Here is a 21,303-nt window from a genome sequence, read left to right on the forward strand (position 1 = left end):
CGGACATAAAAAGTTTCGCTCTGTCTTCGCGTAGATAAGATAAATATTCAATTATCAGCGAACATTTGCGTATCACGTGTTCGCGTGTCATTAAATATTATCCTTTGTTGAAACATTAGAGTTTTCCATGGTCTCTCTGGTCTTAACGCAATAACTCACAAATTTTTCTAACACAATGCCAGAGACAAAGAATGAATGTTTCCTCATTTTATCTATGAGATAACCAAAGGCACAAAGATGTACCGCGCGACACAAATATTGACAGAAAGCTTAGTGTTCCTTATCTAGGAGAAAATTGGGAATTATCAAAGCAGATATGATTCATAGATATTCTCAGAAAAATGCACATCGATAAGTAACGTTCTTCCTTGTAGGAAGAGCGTTAGTGTGATGTTCTGTCAGTAAAAAATAATTTTCTGATTATTTGATTTGTATTATTTACCAGCTGTTTAATTTTTTAACGTTAAATTATTCTCCTAACAAATTAAATTTTAATTCCATGAACATTTAGCTCTCTAAATTAATTGAAAAGTAACTAAGTCCCATTATTCATTCACGCTCCTGACATTTAATTTACCGGGGCGCTTTAATTTTCAACGTTAAATAGCGCGATAATTAGGTCTTAGATTAAATTCGCGCTAAGGGAAAAATTGACTACGAATTACTAAGAGTGCTCTTTATAAATTTACACCTCGGTTGAGACTCGCCGGAGAATACAGAGGCAGAATGCGAGTATCGAGCGAGACGCGAAATTAGGAAAATTAATTGTCGCCGGCGTAAAGAGACATATTCCGTTCACGATCCTTTCGCGCAGATACTTTTTCCATCAAACCCGAGTGTCTTTGTCGCGCTCGCCTTCGCAACTCGCTGAACGAAGTTTTCTCTGGATTTTACTGTCCGTGGAAGCGGAGAACGGCGGCCGTTTAGACGTCAACAGCTGCGTCGCAGCCCGCCCCGACTGCTAGTCGTCTCTATTTGTTCTTCTTACATTCTTCATGGAATAGTTCGGTCTCGCCGTGGATATACACCGAGTGACTGCGCGCCCCGAGAGGGATTAAGAATATCTTTCGGCTCTCGTCGGACGTTCCGAGGCGAATTGGCGTTGGTTCGCGACTGCATCACTCCCAGGGTGCTTCTCCCTTCGAGTGAAGCACCACTGTGGGCCGTTTGATAAAAGGGACGAGTACGTTGCGCCGTGACAACCAGTGAACTCGGAAGCATTCTCGAGGAGCGAAGCGGAAGGCCGCGTCCAGAGAAAACTACTTGAATCGTAAAATTCCTCGAGATAAGACAACGATGGTATGGGATACCTTAAACATGAGAGATTTAGATAGGAGAAATCGATGCGCTCAGTGAACTTACGAATAAGTACTTTGTGAATTGGAGAAATACGCTCTCTAGCAACGCGCGCGCGTTATCTAAAACGAGAGATACTTGTCCGAGAGCAGCCGGAGGGAGATCTGATTGTTGGACCTACCGGTACTTTATCGCCCATTCAGACTGGTTGATTGCGGAAACAAAGAGAAATATCCGTGTTTCTATGCGAGCTTTCGTATTACGAAAATAAAATCACGTAGGTTGATACTGACACAGAAAATATAATCTGATGAGAATATGCGATACAAATTCGGAACAAATAAGCCATTAAAAAGATGGGGATACGTCGATGGATGATTTCTTAATAATTTAATAAAAATCAAATTATTGTGAAATATTAAAGAGCGGTTTCTCTGAATGCGACCCTCGGTCTGTATGGAATGAAAAATGTTAGAAATAAACTCAAACGTTTAAAAGCAGGGATTGGGGTGTGAATAGTGATTAATTTCTTTCAGATATCAGTTGTAAAATACTTATTTAATAATACCTGACGAAGCAAATATATATAAATCTATGTTACATCCATTTGTCACAGATAAACATAAATAAATCCTTTGATTTCTCTCTCGACTTTTCGCTAATCGGACGTGTAGCAGTAGGTAGGTTTTATCGATTTATTCGCGTTACGAGCGCGAATATACAGTCGTATGCGATGCACTAATTTTGGCACAACTTCGCTGCGATAACGTTTCGCGTAAACGTTGCTTTGGTCGATCCAGACGCGATGTAACTTCTCCTTCCGCAGGAACATCATCCGAATGGTGCGCAACGTTGTACGCGATTGTTCTAACAAGGCTTTATTCATACACGGTTTAAAAATAAGGACACTTCTCGCTCCCGAGGCCGACAAGCTCGAGCCTTGTACGCATGAATTGCACTAATTTCTGACGCGTATTTCCTCCGCCATTGTAATACAGGCACACAATCTCTCTGAGCTGAGAGACTCCAAGCGACCCGTTCTCGCCGGAAACTCTCTTGCGCAATCGCACCGTGCAAACACACGCACGCACACGTGCGCGAGCACTTTCCTCATACAGCCGGTAAAAAGAAGAGAACACTTTAAATCTTCGTTCTCGACAACACGTAACACTTATATCACAGATAATGAACGCCGCTACGCCTTGGCCGCGTTCGCGGCGACGGAATCCTGGTCGGGCTTGGTGGGTAGTGGCCTGTTCGCCATTTTACTAGTGGATGCAGACGTTTGCTGGGGTTCCGACAGCTCCGAGTAGAGATGAGTCGTGTCGGACGGTTCGGCGTATTCGCACAGCAGCGAGTTCGGCCTCTTGTTGTTCGTTTTGCTGGCGGACGCGCCCATGATACTTTCGCCGAGAGCCTTGAGGAAGCTCATCGGCTTGGCAGATTGATTCCTCGTGTCCAGCTTTGGGCTCTGCGGCGGCCCGCAATCGTCGGCACCGTAGCCGAGGTTCCGCGGAGGACGATCATTGCCGACGAGATGATCGTTCACCACGTCCGGCGGTAACGGCTGCGGCCCCCTGCCGATCAAGCTCTCCAGCATCGGTTGCGACAGTCGACTTGTACTGGGCACCGTCTCGTCGCCCGGCAACTCGGCATACAGATGGTTCTGATCGGTGATTTTGACCGGTGGACCGAGCTGATCGCGCGGTTGCGCGTACTCAGTGATGGGCGGTCTGATACGCATCCCGCTCGGCAGCAGTTTATCCAAGGACGGTGCTCTGGTGCCGATGTTGACGGACGGTTTCGGTGCACCGCGGGGTCTCCTGATCCTCGGTCGGATCACGTCATACGCATTCTCCTCCCGATCACCCGTCGGTTGCCGGTCATTGTTGTTGTTGCAACTCTCCTCGACTTTGATAAGATCGTACAGGTGCTCGATCATGTCCCTCGCTTGGCTATGATTGTCGGGATCGTTCAGCCGTTCCTGGAGATCCCTCAGGTATTCCTCCGTCAGTTCTTCCGGTAACGTTTGCGTCGCCTTGTTCTCCGTGTACGGGTAAACGTCACCTTCCTCGTCGTCGTCCTCCGTACCTTCCGTCTGCGTGTCCATCTCGAGAATCCTAGTCTCCGCTTGGAGACCGGCGTACTCGTGGACGCTCAGCCTCGATATCGATCTAGCGGACGTCGCGGCGGTCATGCCGTTATTGGACGAGAGCCAGTTCGATAGATTCATCAATGAGCCGGATATCAGTTTGGGACATACGCCGCGACGGCGCATATAGAGGATCCCCGAGGCTAGGATCACCACGACGACGACGAAGACCGCCACGACGCATACGATGACGATGATTCTCTTCTCGTGTGACACCTGCTCCGACTCATCCATCTCCATGTCGAAGAATCCCTTCTGTCTTGGATAGATGTGAGGACCTACGCTGGGTGGACTGACACTCGGCTCTAGCTTCGGCGACGGCTTCTCGCAATTGACGTGATCCCGCTGCGTGCATATAAGCTGCGTGAAGTTTCGCATGGCCATGTAACCCTCGGGCAGATTCAGGCATTTTTTCAGGAAATTGTCGACCATGCAATAGCTGGAGTCCATCATCCACGCGACCGAGCTGTTGCGACCTGTCACTCCGCGTACCCAGCTTTCGAGATTGCAACTGCACTTTTCGTTAAAGTAATTGTTGCCGACGCGCGCCGAGTTCACGCTCTGCGAGATCGCCGCGAACCTGAGGGATCCCGGCCGTGCTTTTCGTATACGATTGTCCGTGAAGGAAAATTCGAATTTGGGCGCCGAAGTGGCACCGACCTCCGCTTTAATCGCGTCGCTCTCCAAATCGACGAAGACATTGCGATCGATCGCTATGTGGTTCCATTGATGCAACACGATCGAGCCTTGTTTCAGGTGTTGGAACTCGTTGTTGTTGAAGGTTACAGTCGCTGCCGATGTATTGATAGCACCAGTGTTCACCTCGGAAAATCTGTACGAGAAAGATAAAATAAAAAAGATTATAGCGCATGTTAGTACTCACTAAAGAATATTAAGAAATTGAAGAATATAATTAAGGAATAAAAATGTAATTAAGGAATATAAAAATTGAAAAACATTGAAAAGTTAATTTAGAAATATTGAATATGAATCTGCCTTCTGGAAAAAGGTCTACGAGTTTTTATTTCCTTCTCCATGAATTTATGCTGCGCGATAACAGTAAGGGTCGTAAAGTAAATTTAATGTTGACAACCTGGAATGTTGGATCGTGAGATTATCGTGGCCGGCTCTGAAGGCCGCCGTGTCGACATTCTTAAGTTGCACATCGACAAATTCGAGGTTTTGGATAAGAGCCCTGTCGCTGAAAGCGCCGGATTGAATCTCCTGGATAGTCGCGTTGCTAATAATCACGTTGAAAATAGTCATGGCACAAAAGGCATCCTTGCGTATAACCCTCATTGAGATGTCGTCCATGCGAATTTCCGCGATAGCCGAAGGAAAGACCGCCGTGGGTAACTCCGCAATCCTCACATTTTGGAACGTAATCTGTATCAAAGGTAATTCATACAAAATTGTAATTAACATTTCCGAGACTTGGCCGCTCTAAGGATTATCCGCGGACTTTTAGATTTAATTAACTGACAATTCGTGTTAGTGCAAATTGTTCTGAGCTCCATTTAGTGACATTCAAAACGGAGCATTATGAATGATATTATGTAATTTATTCATATTAATATGTTATCCGATATCAGAAGTGAATAGCGTAATGTAACTGGGATGCGAATATTATGTAGATGCCAATATCGGTATCAAGATTAATATCGGTTGTAATTTTCAAGATAAAATGAATGTAGACATTATATACGAGCATTGTTTAACAGCGTGTAATGGATACGAGAATAATTTGCAAGATATCCGACCTTGGTCGCTGGTCCGTGTCGTCCGGGTTGAGGCGCCTCCAACTTGAAGGCGTTGCTGGAGAGCTCCAAGGATGGTACATCCCTCATCTTGAGCCACAGCAGCCACGTGAAGGCGTTCGGTTTTATCTCCACGTGTTTGCATCGCGATATCGAGACGCTCAGCGTGCCGCGCGTGTTCCGGAAGGCGTGGCTCTCCAGGAACACGCTGTCGCACTCCGACACCTCGAGATGCGTGTTGGGTGTGCTGAGATTCTGAAAGGCCTGCGTTTTGGCGACCACGTTGTTGATCCCCGAAACATGCACGCGTTTCAGGGGCGCACCCCCGCCGAACGCGCCCGCTTGTATTCTCAATTCTTGGCAGTGAGAGACCTCGAGTTCCGTTGCATTCGACGGAATGGTCCCTTCCAGCAACTCCACGCTCTAGAATGAAAACGAAACGAAAGATAGAACATGATGGTGTTATCGAGCCTCTTATTATTTACGATTTACACGTTAACAAGTACAATTAAAGAAGATTGCAACGCTCCACGGCATCGATATCTTGCCAAGGCCGTGTGCCTCGTCATTCTCCATCTCCAGATTTACATCTCGGTTGCGTAATGCGTATCATAACAAGACGACTGACTAAGATTATTTTCTGGAAACGTAATAAACGCGTTTACATTTCCTTACTTAAGACCTCGCATGATTTACAGCAGTCTTGAGGATTATTACACTATCAAAAACCATAAAATTTTGTAGGCTAACACAGCATAGAACAAAGAACACGTTTGACGTTATTTGCAGCGATACTGCCAAATCGTTTAGCTATTTGAGAAATTAGTACCTATGTCTTAAGGATAGCAATTTGTGATAATGACATTTTAATTGATTTAGTAGATATGGTTTCGTAAATTATAAAAAAGGAGCAATTTTGTTTATTGATGGCTTCTAAGGATACCTAGATAAGTAGTAAAATAAATAACAAAACATTGATTTATTCTTATTGAATAATAGAATTTCAGAGTTTAGGTTTGAAATATTTCCATTGATTTCTGCATCGACTTCCTGGCGGCTATTTATAGATTTATCTCAGCGCCGCCAGTTTGTCGGTGTATTCCCTGAGCTAGTCCGATCATATATGTCACTCGACTTCTTAACGTCTCTCAGTTTCTCTCCACGTTATATCAGAAAGGTGGATCGCGATAAGCTTTCTAAAAGTTGATACCCCCGTATGCCCTCAATATCTTTTGTGCGACTATAGAACAGCTGTGCGCCGCGCCGCTGAAAATCGCTGAAAAATACAGAATGGAGAAATATTCAGCAGCCAGCCCGCGAACGATAATCCGAATCTCGCTGCCGAAAACTGACTTCGAAAAATCCGATTCTCGTGAGATATGAATTTTTGACGATCCCATGCACTAAATAAATACCTTGAATAAACATCAGCGCCGTTCCGATTTTTCGTTCGCCCCTCGGGGAGATATCCTTTCTCGCGCTTATTAGAAATTATTTATTCGCTTCTATTTTTAGACCGGAGCTCTTTGTTTGCCGTGATGCACGCGAGCGCATCCGGTTCTTCCCGGCACCTTTGACCCACCCCCGACAACTAAATCCGTTATCTGAGATATTTTCGTCTGAGATATCACAACGCTGTTTACACGCGCGTGTTAAACATGCTCGAGAAATACGACGTGTTAGGCGACATGTTAAGTAATCTTAACTGCACGATGAGTTGATTCATTATAATGTCTTCCGAGATAAGGAAAGAGAAATGTGACGACGGATGTTAAGGTGCAAACATTCAACGATTGAATTATTTTGTACGTGTCGCTATGCGCAAGCACGGGATAATTAACTTTTCCTACAACTATCATTCTTTTACGGTTTTGACATCAAAGACTTTTGACGTAGAAAGATACTACAGTATTCTAAAAATTATTACTTTGTCAAAAAATTTTGCCGCGGCTATTGTAGGTGCCATTCGTTTGACTTTTTTTTTCTCGTCCAAAACGATTATTTATCTGCGCGTAATAAAATTTCAGTTACCGAAATGGACGAAATTATTACTCTCTTCCCGTTTGGATATCTTCCAGATTCGCATGCGCGCGATGTTTACTTTCCGTAGAGAATTATTTTTCCGCGCATCCTGGTTTATTTTCACGTTTGACTTCATGCGAAAAAAGTCAAACAGACATAGACCACATAATGCGGCGCCCAGGCCCTAGTTTCTTCAAAGCACCGGAAAATCGTTTCAAGAGTTCATTAGAACGCCGATGAGTCATGCGCCACTGTTCGCGCTCGTCGCGTCGAGTAATGCGTGCGGTTCGACTTTCGCATCCCGTCTCTCGGTTACACCACGGGTAACACGAGGCTCCGGTTTATTCTTTCTTGCTTCGTCGTAGTCTTGTTTTCATCGTGTTCCCATCCACCATAATTCGCGGTTCGATTTCAACCGACGAGTGCACCCTTGAATGCTCTCTATTCGAAAAAGAAGAAAGAAGAGGACATCGATATCGTCCGTATATAGCCCGGATTAATGTAAATGTCGAGCGGAATGAGATGAAATGTATCGCGATTACGAGCGCACGAGGGCAGCTATATGCCAGACGATCTCGTTGGATCACGGTGACTGCAGCTTCATTACGACTCAGATTATCCGGACAGATACGATCTCCGATAATATTGGATTCAGTTTCATGACAGCATCCGATAACGCGTATTTGGGCGAAGCTCAGAAACACGTACCAGGCACAGTTGCGAAATCCAGTCGAAATCAATTTATGAGATGCGTATTATCAATTTGCTTGCCTTTGATATGTATCGATATACCTGACATTTTATGAGGATTTTAATGACACGTGATTTCGTTTTCTTTTAAGTTCTTACGAAGTCGTATTGCTTTCCGATATACATCAGCTGTAATGTGTAGCGAATTTCCTGTGCGTTAAACCTCGCGTACCATGAGATACACGCTGCTCCGACTGATAACGCCGCGGACAAAGTAAATAGCGGCGTCGGCGTGGCGGTAGTTTGTTCCTAATTAAAAATATGCGCGACTTCCTTGCAATTCAGCGTGAAAATTCCGCGCGGACAGAGTTAATTAACGGAATAGAAGCACGGGGAAATACCGCGACGTCGAGTGTATAAAGCTGATGGATATACACTTAGCGAACGAACAGCGAACGCGAATGTTTGGACATTCGCGTTTTTGCTCCTACGTTGGTTGTTTTTTCTTTCGATTGCACCAAATACTAGAATTCGACCAGATTCGGTATTTGCTGCATGTATAGCAATTTGAAATTTTTGATTGTATCTGTTGAATAATGACAACGAACGTTTACGTTTGCTGTTCGTTCGGTGCTCGTTCGCTAAGTGTATACCCAGCTTTAAACGAAGCGAGCTGCGCGATATAGCTATTTGCGCGCGTTCGTATCGGATTTTGCTTTCATTGTGTATCATCGATGATGTTACTTTGGATGCGTCGTGCCGTGAAACAGCTGTTGCAGTCGACGGTTCTTCGACGGAACAGAGAGGAACGCGGTCAGGTGTGGCGGGAAGGAGGCGCGACATAAGTCGGAAAATGCGTTTCTCCTCTTTCTCTCACTCTGTGTCTCTCTCTCTTCTTCCTCGATGAATGACTAAGACTGCTTCTGGAAAGTCATGTCATTTCGTACACGGCCGGTGTGACTCAAGGGTCGAGACGCGCGGGTAACGCCGGTTATTTCTGCATCGCGGGCCTCGGGCACAAAGAGCGTCTCTCTCTCTCTCTCTCTCTTTCTCTATCTCTCTCTCTCGGTCCCGCGCGAGTTACGAATGACGTTAAAACGCCGGTGCGAATTAATTTCGCGGTACCGGGGACGAGGGATCGCGCGCTGGCCCGCAGCCATCGTAGAATTTTCTATTGCCGCGATGCGTTCTACGTGGCAGTTTAATTTCCATACCCGCCCGCGCTCGTTCGTCCACGTTGCGATATAATTGACGAGCTTTAACAAGAGCCGCCGCGCTATTGAATATGGAAAACATATTGTGGGATCAATTCATGCTAATTAACACGTCAAAATGTTTGCCGGATTTCAATTATCAAAGACCGCGCGATTTCTTATCGTTCGCTTTAAATTATTCTTGACCAAACGATCGTTCGACAAAGAAATCCTTGTGGAAACATGAGCTTCCGAAAAATTTTCTGCCAGCTGGAGTTATTCGAGAACGGTTACTCAATTTGTTTCGATCCGCCCTGAAATTTTAGAGTAGAAATTTTTTAATATCGCTCCGCCTCGTTTCGCTTCGTTCCGCAACGGAGCGTGTCGAATCGTTTCCGTTATCGTTTCGGTTTAGTCCGGTTCCATATGTTCGGAGGAAAACTTTCGTGAGAGGGAAACCTCGAGATTTCTTCGAATTCCGGCATTTTTACGATACATTTAAGTTCGGCATTGTGATTTCTTAGTAATGTCTGTCTAATATGTCTGGTATCTCGATTTGAACACGAGAAACTTTTATTTAAGACTGAACGTGCAATTTTTAATATATATTTCTTAAAATAAATCAATTTGTGCGCCGAAGATTTTTATTTTGCGACTCGGTAAAGAGAATGCATTAATTAATGTTGCGCTATTTGATCAGCTATCCAAACAGTTGTACGCGGCAATATTGCGACGAAAACAAGTCCCATAATATCGAGAGAGCGTTGCTTTCTGGCGAGAAAGCACTGCAACGTGGATCGCAACGCGGAGGTTGCAGTACATATACCGTTAGCCGAAGAGAATCTCAAGCCGACTGTCTAGAATATCGATGATTCGCAAGGGTTGCCATCGTCGGCATGGCGCACACGGGAGGAAACATTATTTCGACTTATACAACGCGACCGGCGCTCGCTCGGAATGCGTCGGAGCGGAAATAAAGGGAACGGACCACTTTAGCTGGATTGCGCGAATGCCGTCGGACCGTGGATCTGTGGTAACCGACTTTGTCCTATGCGGCATTGAGAAAACTCGATAGTTTTGGCCGGACGCCACGTTCATGACGAACGGAAATGACCACGAAACCCTGCTTATTGTAGTAGTCTAATAGAGCTCGTATAGAGGTTTATGCCGACGTTAAAATATTTTCGCCCGCGTTAGTCGCTTGCCAGCGTAAACACGAGAGAAAACGATGCTGAACGATGCAAGTTTCCACAGCATGTTAACCCGTTGCAGTTCATTAATTTCAATTAAGTATCTTGAATGTATTTTTGTTTTGTCAATTCAATGTGAAAAATTAATTTGTTGTTTGAAAATTTTCACAAAAATTTTAGATGTGATAGAATGTCTTGCCGTTTTATTTTAGTTAACTTTATAAATTAACTGAGCAAGTTATTGAACAGCTATTACGAATACTGTACGAAATTAGATCCATCGAGACCCAAACATTTACTGAAAAACAGTACATAAAATTCTAGAAATTTACCTGCACAGAGAAATACTTTTTTATGCTGATTATAATTTTGCAAGGCGTAATTTTATATCATTTTTAGTATTTGGGAAACTTGCGAAGGACTGCCGCAAAATTCTATGTTAAATTCATCTCGACGGAGAAACACAGAGATAGATCTGAATTGCTTAAATTATTGAAACTTGTCAGATTCCTCAAATTTTGTACTTTTACCCGATTACACTAAAGAGTTGTTTTAAAATAAAGATAAAAATAAATCGTAAACTTTCCCAATTTACATTACGGTTCAACAGTGTTACGATATTCGATCCAATCCAAAAATTATTGGGGGGGGGGGGAAGGTAGTAAGAGAACTGTAATTAAGCCGGTGCATTATGGCCGACACGGATGACGGATGAATAAAAATAAAACGAGAAGAACGAGAAGTTACGTAAGATGAATTATATGGGAAAATATAAGGTGAGCGCCTTTCTATTGAATTTCTCCGCGTAGCCTTCGGCAGTCCTCTCCATCATTATCAAGTACAACCGACCCCCAAATTATGCGATGAGAAGCGCACCGCGCGTCGAATGGATAAATAATTAAGCAGCTTGGTAGTACGTGTCGCGCATGTCGATTTCGCGCGTTGAAATTCACGGCAGTCAAGTCACGTACATCAAAGATCCGCCGTTTGAATTGGAATCGACGTGGATATTTGACGGCCGTATATCATCGGGCGACGTATTAACTTCTAATGCAAGCGCTAATCGAAACGCAGATGACGTTCCCGCCGCGCCGCGACAATTCTCGTCATCCACGACGTGTAAATCCGTTTATCGAGGTGTCGAGAGGTAATCGTCGCGAGATGAATGAACCGGATAAATGGAAGGTGTGCGCGGCGAAGAAGGAGCCGCCGAGGCCTGTATGGAAGGCCCCCCGCAAGCTTCCGTTTTCGTCACCGTCGAAGTTGCGCCGTGGCTAATTGACGCAGTCGGGAAACAGCTCGGGTGTGTCTCCGGCGTATAAAAATAACCCAATTCACTGTGTCTAGTTCTAGTTCGAGGTGAACGAGAGGACGACAATCGAGTTATTCTAAACTCCGGCATGGTAGAGATCCCTCAGGCGCGAGGCGCCGCCGTCTACTCTCTTCGTTGAAATTAATCGCGGTCGTAATGAGCCCCTTTCTTTAATTTAAAAAACGCCGGAGAATGGTCGCCGGTTCTTAATGGGCCGACCGAGAACAACGATGTTCGCGTTCTTAAATTAACTTTAAACCGTAGAAATTAGATCGAGAGGTTTATTTCGGAAATAAAGTATATTGTTAATTATCCGATACGGTCATTGATATACCGTGGATAATTTTGCGTAATGAGGCTGAATATTTAATACTATTCACGACACAACGAAATTACAATTACGCATTTCTCTCGTATCCTCTAATGGCGACTGTTAAACAATTCCGATTTAATTACCTGTTAGAGCGCATTATTATGAGATTTAAATATTAAATTTGGCAATCGTCATTGCGACGATAAATTTACTGGATTTTTTGGCAAAATTTGTTACTCATATCATTGTTTCCCGAAGCCACCCCGAACTTGTATTAAATTAATAAAAAATTATACTATGAATTACTGACAGAACACAGGTTTCTAAATTGAAGGAAGAATACAACTATTTGTTTCTGAATTTACACTGCTATACTTAAATATGCATTGTGGTTATTGTATCCAACGTTCGACGCGGCATGGATGTGATTAAACATGTATAATGATATCCGTGATATCTCCCGCTAGTTAATTTCTATCTTTCTGGACGGCGTTATCGCGCGTTTTACTAATATTCGGTAACATTTGTCTATATGGGTTTGGTGTTTCTTGCGAAACGATCGAGGTACAAGACGCAAAGTTCTCCACCAGGACCGTGATATCTAGTTCTTGCGAAATTTGCGAAGCTCGAAGCAGGGGCGTTACGGTGATCGCCATGGGGAATGCCGGAAGTTAATTCGCGGAATGGCGATGCACTCGCTGACACTTGCCTTCTCTCGCCGCGCGCTTCGCACGGGATGAAATTACTACTCGCCCTCGCATATGCGGCCACGGTAGGATACGCCTGCCTTTGCCGACATGCGAGCGAGCGAGCGAGCGCCATTATTCCGCCGGGGGCCTCGGCCGGGTCGCGTCAAGGGATAATTCGGTTAATTGCCGCAGCACACCGGGTACTGGATGGCCTGCGATCTGCTAAGTGCGACGTGCTAGCCGCGCGCAGCAATCGCTCCCGTTTCATTTCTATCGCTTTAATCTCATGCGATCTATATTTCCTGTATCTCCGTTTTTCGCTACATCGAATCGAGGAAAGATTTTATCGATTGCGTCTCTTTACGTGCTCTGTTTCCCGGAGAACGAGTTCCGTCTTACTTCAAATAATTAAATTAATAAATAATGAATCATGCTAAAGAGATTGACAATCGTAGACTGAATGATATTATAAATCAATAAAGAGATGATGATCAACTATTAGGAACGGTATGATATCTTAAATTTTTCTCTCTGTACAAAATTACAGAGAACCTGCTGAAGACTACTATTTTAAGCTTCTTTATAAACTTTTATTTTCTTTGTTAAGAGAGAGAGAGAGAAAGAAAATCGACTATTCTATCCGATGGCTCGTTTTCTGACTTTATATAATCTTATATTCTGATCAAACAAAGAGATCTAATTTGATATGCGTGCGTTCTTTCAAGTGTAAAATCTTCCATTAGGACAATGACATTCTAAATTTAAACGTGCACTGCAGAGGCCATTTCTAACGTTAACTCGATCACCCTTGCGCGCACAGTCATCGGAATATCCGGATTATACGGTTTCAAACGCAACGCGGAAGATACACGGCGAATGATCCAGGTCGAGCGAGCATAAATGTGCACATGTGTATTTACGCGATTGTCGGTCTCCGCCATGCACATACGCGTAACATACACAGGAATGCGTTCGTACAGATAGGCGAGGCACTTCGCACGTGTGGCTAATCGCGATAACTCATGAGAGCTCGCGGGGGGTGTGTTAGAGAGCGAGAGAGAGAGAGAGAGAGAGAGTGAGTGAGAGAGATGTCGTTACGAATGAACGAAGCAGGACGTCGGGCTATATCTACGCCCCCGGAGCAAATTCTCCAGACAAAGCCGGCGAACCGCAATCGGCTCTCGGATGCGCGTGCATGTATTGTGCGCAGCGCAGCGAGCCATCCTAAAATAATTTATCGTAGGGCTGCGCGAGCCGCGAGGGGAGCCGCGAGTGATAATGGCGCGATCGAGATCGCACCGCATCTTCCATCTCTCCTCCCTCCGAGCCGTTTATTGGGTTATTGAAGTTATCGAGGCCGGTAGTGTGTCGGCGAGAGAGCGCGGCTCCGAGATTCACGAGTACGATAAAAGATCCCTCGCTCTCGCTTCTATCCTCGTAGGTGCGGCTATGTGAAGCTGGGAAATTGTTTTCGAATCGACGCTCGCGGCTGCACGCTCGCCAATTTTAATTGTGAAATATTGCGCTGGGGCGCACGAAGGCAGGTCGAAGCAGTTACGGCGGAAAATAGTGATGACTTATCGGATGGCGATCGTTGAATTTCCACGTGGAAATGTTTTCCCCAGTTAGATCGCAATCGACCATAATAATTATATTATGAGATACCACAGAAACTGCCGTTATATAATTTTACGTTAATCTCTGACGCAATATACACCGAGATCTTTAGATGCAAATATATCAACTGTTATTTATAGATTCTTAATTATCGTAGTTATTTATGCGTCCTGGCCATATATATATTTCTAGTCGCGACCGCGCTACTTCACTACTTCGCCGTACAATATAAATTCTAATACGTACACCCACGTCGCTCGCCAACATATAGAATTTTCTATTCGCTCGCACGAGGGTCGGAAACTCGTAGACATCGATTTACGTAAGATTATCCCGAACACTTCTCGCCTCCCGCTGATGCAAACCAAACCCGCATCATCTACGCTCTCTCGCGTTGACGCCCCGGCCGGAGAGATACGTCGTGAACCGGAGTGTAATTCGTTGAAAGGGCCTATTGTGAATAAATTGAGCCGAGGCGAGGATCAACCCGGCGTTCCATCGCGGCGCGGTTTTGTCCGCACGAAATTCCCACCGCGACGCCCTTACCCCGCTGTACCGTCCCCCTCGCGCCGTCCCCCTGGGTCCTAAGCAACCACGTGAGCCGTCAATTTATTAATCCACCGAAGCAGCTGAAGTAGAAGCGAAGCGTATGAAAGGGCCGCGGAGGTGCGACCGTCCTCGAGGCGGACATCGTTACGCATTGTCCCCGTCGATGTCGATGTAAAATTCGACGCGTCATCGTTCACCTCGCTCCCTCGTTTTTCGAGACCCGGCTCTGTTTCCCTGAATTCTCCAATAATAATTGCACACAGCACAACTAGCACAAGTTGATATTTCTATAGCGGGGTCGTCGAACGTGTACAGCGCGGACGTGGTACATGCGCGCGTATCTGGTGGCATCGTTTCCGTCCTAAGTGCCGCTATCGCTCTCGCGCGATTTCGCGCGACGTGTTATTTTCCAGTTCCGATTGTTAGGTTTATTTGCTCCACTCGAGATGATTACTGTGGCGAGAGAAAGAGAGGGAGGTATAGAGGCGAGAAGAGAGACGGCAGGGGAACAGAGAGAGAAAGAGAGAGAAAGAGGAGTGGCATTGCTAGACCGTTGCAGAAAGGGCCAGCAGCGGAGATGCACGCAACCGCGGTTTAATCGGCGGCGCATTGTTTTCGGCGGTTTACATTAACAGATTCAGCCGCCTCCCCCGACCATAATCGCGCGATCGGCTTGTAATCGAGTTAGTCGGGAAAAGCCGCCGCTTATTAACGGGTCCGTGAGCGTTAAATCGCACACCTAAACTGCCGCCATGCCGAAATTGTTTCGGCGCAGTGGCCGAACACGTGGTACGCCAACGTTAATTGTTGTTTCCACGTGTAATTTCGGGTCGACGACCACCGGATAACGGTGTCGCGAAGCGTTTGAATTAAATGGCTTTAGCGTAGCGCGATGCACCCCTGAAGATGAAGCTTAAAATCAGCCGCGTAGAACATCAGCACAGAATTTCGTGAATCGTTCTCTGATCTGATTTATGAGTCCTTCACCAATATTGCTTAACGTCAACTGATCATTCTTTCTAAATTAAGAGTAAAAGAAAACAAGAAAAGTTCTCTTTTAAAAATATTCGACTCTAAAGCCGAGACGAAGTGAAGAAACAATTACGTCACTATTAAACTTAAGCGACGACGGTGAAATAGATTCCAGGTTTTCGAACAGGCGAAGTAGAAAATAGTCGTGAAGCAGCTATGCTCGGACAATGCATCGTACCTCTACTTTGACCGTAATGGACCCTCCGACCGGAAATTGCATGCGCCGGAAATCGCCTAGGTTCAACCGAATGCGTGAGGACGAATGCGAGGGACCTATCGGGTCGATCTACTCGTGCAAAGTGCCAAGCAAGTTGGCTATTGTCGGAAATCTTTTCACATATCTAAGTCGCGCGAGGGTCATTGCGAGGAATTGCCTCAGTAAGTCGTAATCAGATTTAACGACGCGATGTAACACGCCGGTGCATCGTTAAGTATGCATTGCTTTAATATTTTAATCGAGTTTCTTGAAACATGATAGATGAATTTATTTTAACAGTCTCGAGCTGATCTAAGTACGATAAAATATAAGAAATAAGCGTAAGATAAGATTAAATGTCTATATGAGATATACGTAAACGCATGACGTCTTTTTTTTTAGTAGTGTGTTTAGTGATTTCTAAGAAAATATAAGAAATTATATATATATATATATATATATATATATATATATACATATATATATATATAGCGTAAGAGATAAAGTTAATATCTACATGAGACACATAAACGTATAACGTCGTATTTTTCTTTCGTAGTGTGTTTAGTGATTTCTAAGATAGCGGAGGATAGCCTACGTATAAACTTATCCTTGCTTAGCTCAATCATTTTTTATTGATGGGATAGATAACCAACGAGAGGAAACATCCCATTATTTCCCTCGCGAGGGAGATACGCGAGAAATACACACATTTCTGCGCTCTTCTGAAATCATCGTGATTTCAGTGTTCGATCATCGCTTGATTTGCCATTTCCGCCAATCAAATTAGAATGTCCTTGTTTCGATACGAGTGAACTTGTATGAGCCGGCAAGGAGTTGCCGGCCAGTTACCGCGCGACGATGCTGGCTACACGGTAAATGGAATTAATGGCGTTGGAATGATAAGTGACGCCGTGGCTGAATCTGATTTGATTACCAAGTATTTGCCGTCCGGTAGTATAATAGTGACCTAACGCTGCCAATTGTTGTTTCTGTAGACACCGTTGAGCAAGCAAAACGACTCGTCACGACTCGTTTGGTCAATGCTCTCGCTTCCCGATTATATCATCCTTGAAAGCTAAATGTGTTTCTAAAGGTCCCTCTAAAAAAGAAACCAATGGCTCTCGGGGGCCATCGCGTTTATTACTTTACTCTTAGGGGGTAGGATCGAGATACCGTATTATCGACTTGATTCATCGACACCGGTCACTTTGCTGTCTGTCAATTGCCGAGGACACCGAGTACATGCTCTGTGCGTCACGCCCACGCTTAATACGGTAGGCGTTTATCTGACAGATATAAGAATCGTTCTCAACGATTTAAAAGTTGTACGAAATTACGTTAAAGAATCATATTAACTATACATCTTATTCAAGCAAGTTGATATGACTAAATGAATGTAAATATCTGCGTTAAAATATTGATTAAAAAATTTTTAATTTTTTGCACACGGCGAAATATTTATATATCGTTACGTTTTTTAGCATAAATGTCGATTTGACGATGAGCAATTCACGTTAATCCGACATATCCATTTTTATCGTTATCTTTGATTAATATCTAATAAATGTTTCAAATATGTAAAATCGATTTATTTGTAGCTCCTAATTGGATTTTGTTTATTGTTTAATGAAGAAATTACGTGAGAAGAAAAATGTGTTCTGTTGCGTGGCCGATTATTCGGAGCGCGTTTAAAACGGAGCAGTCCGAAGACTGTAATATATAGTGAATGGCGACAAAGCAATGAAACGAAACGATTTAATAAGGTCCTTAGACAGTGCGTCGGGCTACTGCGAGAGAGAGAAGGCCGTGCTGTGTGAATGCCCCTTAAAACTGGTTTCCGTTGCGTTTCTATGCGAGCGGTTGATTGTAGCGTAGATAGGGAATAGCCTCACTCCAGTTTGCGGTCAAGAAGCGTACAAGAAATTCAATGAATCATTTTTCTCCCCTTCCGAAGAAGAATTCTGGATTATCAGCTCTGCGTATTACGCGCAACATTAAATCAACACGCGCAATTATTTTTATGTTTATTATTTTTTATATCAGCATTATATTTTGATGACGAGTCAAATAATTCTTTAGATGTTTTCACTTTAAAATTTCAATGAGAGGAACTGTAACTTTTAATATTATATAATATATCGGACGCGATTCTGTGAACGATGTTATCATTAATCTTTTGTGATAAAAGCAATTTTCCGCATCAGAAACTGATATAATGTACCATCTTATTTAAAGATTTACCTTGCAACGCATCGTAAGATTTATGCTTGAAACCAAATCGAATTTCTCACCATAATGCGCAACACATACCATAGAAATTCTTTTATAATATTCAGCGTTGTATCCAGATCTGCTTTAAAATCTCAGATCAACGAGCTGCTACTCTACATTTCTCGTCTTACGGTGTCTTGCACTTGAACAAGTTATCCCTACAGACAGTTATACGCGCGCACAGTTTTATCACGTTTTCTATCCAAGTCTTCTCCCTTGTTGAAAACTTGGCGTGAATTACGAAGCGCGGAGCTTCGTAATACGTCGGTTGTGCGGATGGTATCCAGCTGAGTGCAGCTGACAACGAGAGCGGCAAAGTGGAGCTACGGCTGCTGCACGTTGCGACGTGCAGAAACGTGGCAAGTACAAGTTACAGCCTGTTCCCTACTTACGCAGGGACGGACTCGAGGCCAAAGACGGTCGGTCCTACGTTCTTTTGTTCTTCTAACGTCTCTATTATATCCTCAAAATTGTTTCATTTCTATTACAAATACGGCACTACCGTTTGTATTGGAATACAAAAGGATGCTGCAGGATGCATTTGTTACGGAAATACATACAAAGAGAGAAACGTGTCCTCACATAAGCCCCAGAAATAATATACATGGCAATGTATGTCTTTATTCTCTTATTAATTTTTAATATCAATTCGCAATTATTTTTAACTTTAGATCGCTTTTACGTCCATTTCTACTAATGCTTAGTTTTTCTAGAAGTTAGGGAAAACAAATTAAAAACGAGTTGAACCGAGATTAAAGTTAAAATCTGCGTTGGTGGAAATGGACGTTATAGGCACATTTTAGTTATGCTTACGAATGCATACCCTTGCATGCACGCGCACGAATCGAGCGTGCGCGTGCGTGCATGCGATTCCCACCGTCTTCACGGGCCAATGATTTATATGCTAATCCCGCGTATAGAAGGCGAATCCAAGTCTCCCAAGACTCCGGCAAACTTTCACTGTCGTGCGTTAAGAATTCCTCTTTCGCAGCGGGGAACGCGACAGGCCGAAATGAACGAATTCGCGTAATCTCGAGATATCGCGTGTCGTCGCGTACAGCACGCGAAAAGCAATCTCTTTTTGATAACTTTTTAAAACTATTTCGTCCGCTTACTTTGCTTCGACGGCGATCGTTGATGTCTCACGATACTAACAAATAATACTTTTCTAACCCGATAAGAATAAAAATGGAGAATTGGTACTTTTATTTTTTAACTTTATTATCTTAGGAATGCACTGATATAGAACAGATATATTTATACTTGGCAGGAATCTTATGCTGCCGTTAAGCTCGTAAATTATCTGTCTTCAAAGGAGCGTGATAAGAAAGAAAGAACCTACGGTATATAATCTCGGTATGATCGACGCCTCGCCGTCGCTTCGATATTTCTAGTGTGTACGAACGCAAAATTATCGCTCCGGCAGCGAAGTAACGAGTTAGAACATGCTCACGCATTCACCTGTTCCTTGGAGAAGACGCATTTGATGTTAATCCAGGTATGCGCCATGACGGTGCAGTTACAGCCGTTCATAGCGCATATCCCCGGCTTGGCGGCCTCGATGCACAGCAGGAACGCGAGATGCCATAGGAACACCGAGCATACGATCGCACGATCACATTTAACAAGCCCGTCCAGGGCGCTGAACACTCTTCGCTTGACGCTCATTGCGACTCGATCTCCCCCGATCGAGGCGGTTAGATCATCACCAGCCGATCAGCGTCGATCCCTCGCCTCTCTCATAACGATCCGATTCACTCGCGCGGTTTGAAGAAACGGCGCACTCGCGCGGAGCGGAAACCCTTTTATCGATTCACTCCATCGATCGATCGGAAGACACCGCGCCTGCGAGTATCACCCACTTTGTATTCTTCATCCACTTGCAACTTCCTCCATCGATCGATTCCGCGTCCGGGCGGAGAGGGAGGCTCATCTCCTCTATTTATCGATCCGTAACGATCGACATCCCACGGCTGCGTGGAAGAAACTGCTGGGCCTCGACTATCTCGTGCGGCCTGCCTCGTGCGGACTGTCTCGATACGCGCGCGGGCGGCTCGTTGCCGAAGAAGACGAGGAAAAGGAAGAAGCGGTGGGACGATTTAGAGGCCAGCTGACGCGATCATCACGGAGGTTGCTTTTAAACTGTTGTAGCCGGTGGCATGCACGATCGGTGTCTGCTCCCCACCATAGATCCATGTGGCTCGACTCGCCTTGCCACTCGCTCGCTTCAGCTCTCGCCGCGCGTTCTCCCTCTTCGGCCTTCGGCGAGATAAACGCCAGGACTCGTCATCGGGCCTCGAGAATACGGGACGGACGTCGGTGCCCTCTTCGGGGTCCGATCGGTTCGCTATGTTCGTCAGGAGAATCGACCGCGAGAGCGCGGTCGTCGATTTTTTGAGCGCGTTGGCCCACACCGTCGGCGCGCACCTGCGAAGACGACCTTGACCAACTTACGTTCCTCGGCCACGTTGATGACCCACGTTCGTCACGGATGTTAATTGCGTAAACCGTGTTCAGGGCTCGTAATCCTGGTCAATGAAGTCCAATCGGTGCCGCTGTTATAAAGATCATGAATATGATTGTTTTATGTTGTACCGTAAATCTACTTGCTAAACGTAAAGAGTATTTATCGAAGTTTGCAATCGCATTACGAAATCTTGAAAATATTTAATGGCTGAAAACATTAAAATAATATTATCCAAATCAATTGAAGATAAAATTATCCAAATTAACATTAAAAGATAATATTATTCAAATTAACCATTACATTTTTTATTAGTGAAAATACACGTTTCCTTTCAGTATCCATACATGCAACGCACGGTATTGGACGGAAATAGAATTTCTATTTTTGGAATGTTATCAAACTTACTGTCTAAGGGATTTCGAAGTTACCGGAGAACTCTTTCCGACCCTAATACGTGAACTTTCGCAAAGTTTCCTAAAAATTCCGAAACTTTATCTTCTTACGTATAAGTTCCGCAAGTGAAATCGAGAGAGAACTGTTATCCCACAAGTACG

General features: G+C 44.4%; 2 protein-coding genes across 12 annotated transcripts in view; one reads left to right on the plus strand and one right to left on the minus strand.

Annotated features, from left to right (window-relative positions):
* LOC112455674 (E3 ubiquitin-protein ligase MYCBP2) overlaps positions 1–21,303 on the plus strand; it is a 174,240-nt gene that overhangs the window by 139,594 nt on the left and 13,343 nt on the right. The gene's annotated exons all lie outside the window — the stretch shown is intronic.
* LOC112455675 lies at positions 1,836–20,489 on the minus strand. Its single transcript, XM_025017751.1, has 4 exons — positions 19,744–20,489; positions 5,209–5,628; positions 4,542–4,834; positions 1,836–4,280 (listed from the first exon to the last, which is right to left on the minus strand). Exons 1-4 carry the CDS (start codon positions 19,948–19,950, stop codon positions 2,492–2,494), a joined length of 2,709 nt encoding a protein of 902 aa, XP_024873519.1. The 5' UTR covers positions 19,951–20,489; the 3' UTR covers positions 1,836–2,491.

This window comes from Temnothorax curvispinosus, unplaced genomic scaffold (assembly GCF_003070985.1).
Source record: "Temnothorax curvispinosus isolate PA1 unplaced genomic scaffold, ASM307098v1 QBEX01006321.1, whole genome shotgun sequence".
NCBI lineage: Eukaryota > Metazoa > Arthropoda > Insecta > Hymenoptera > Formicidae > Temnothorax > Temnothorax curvispinosus.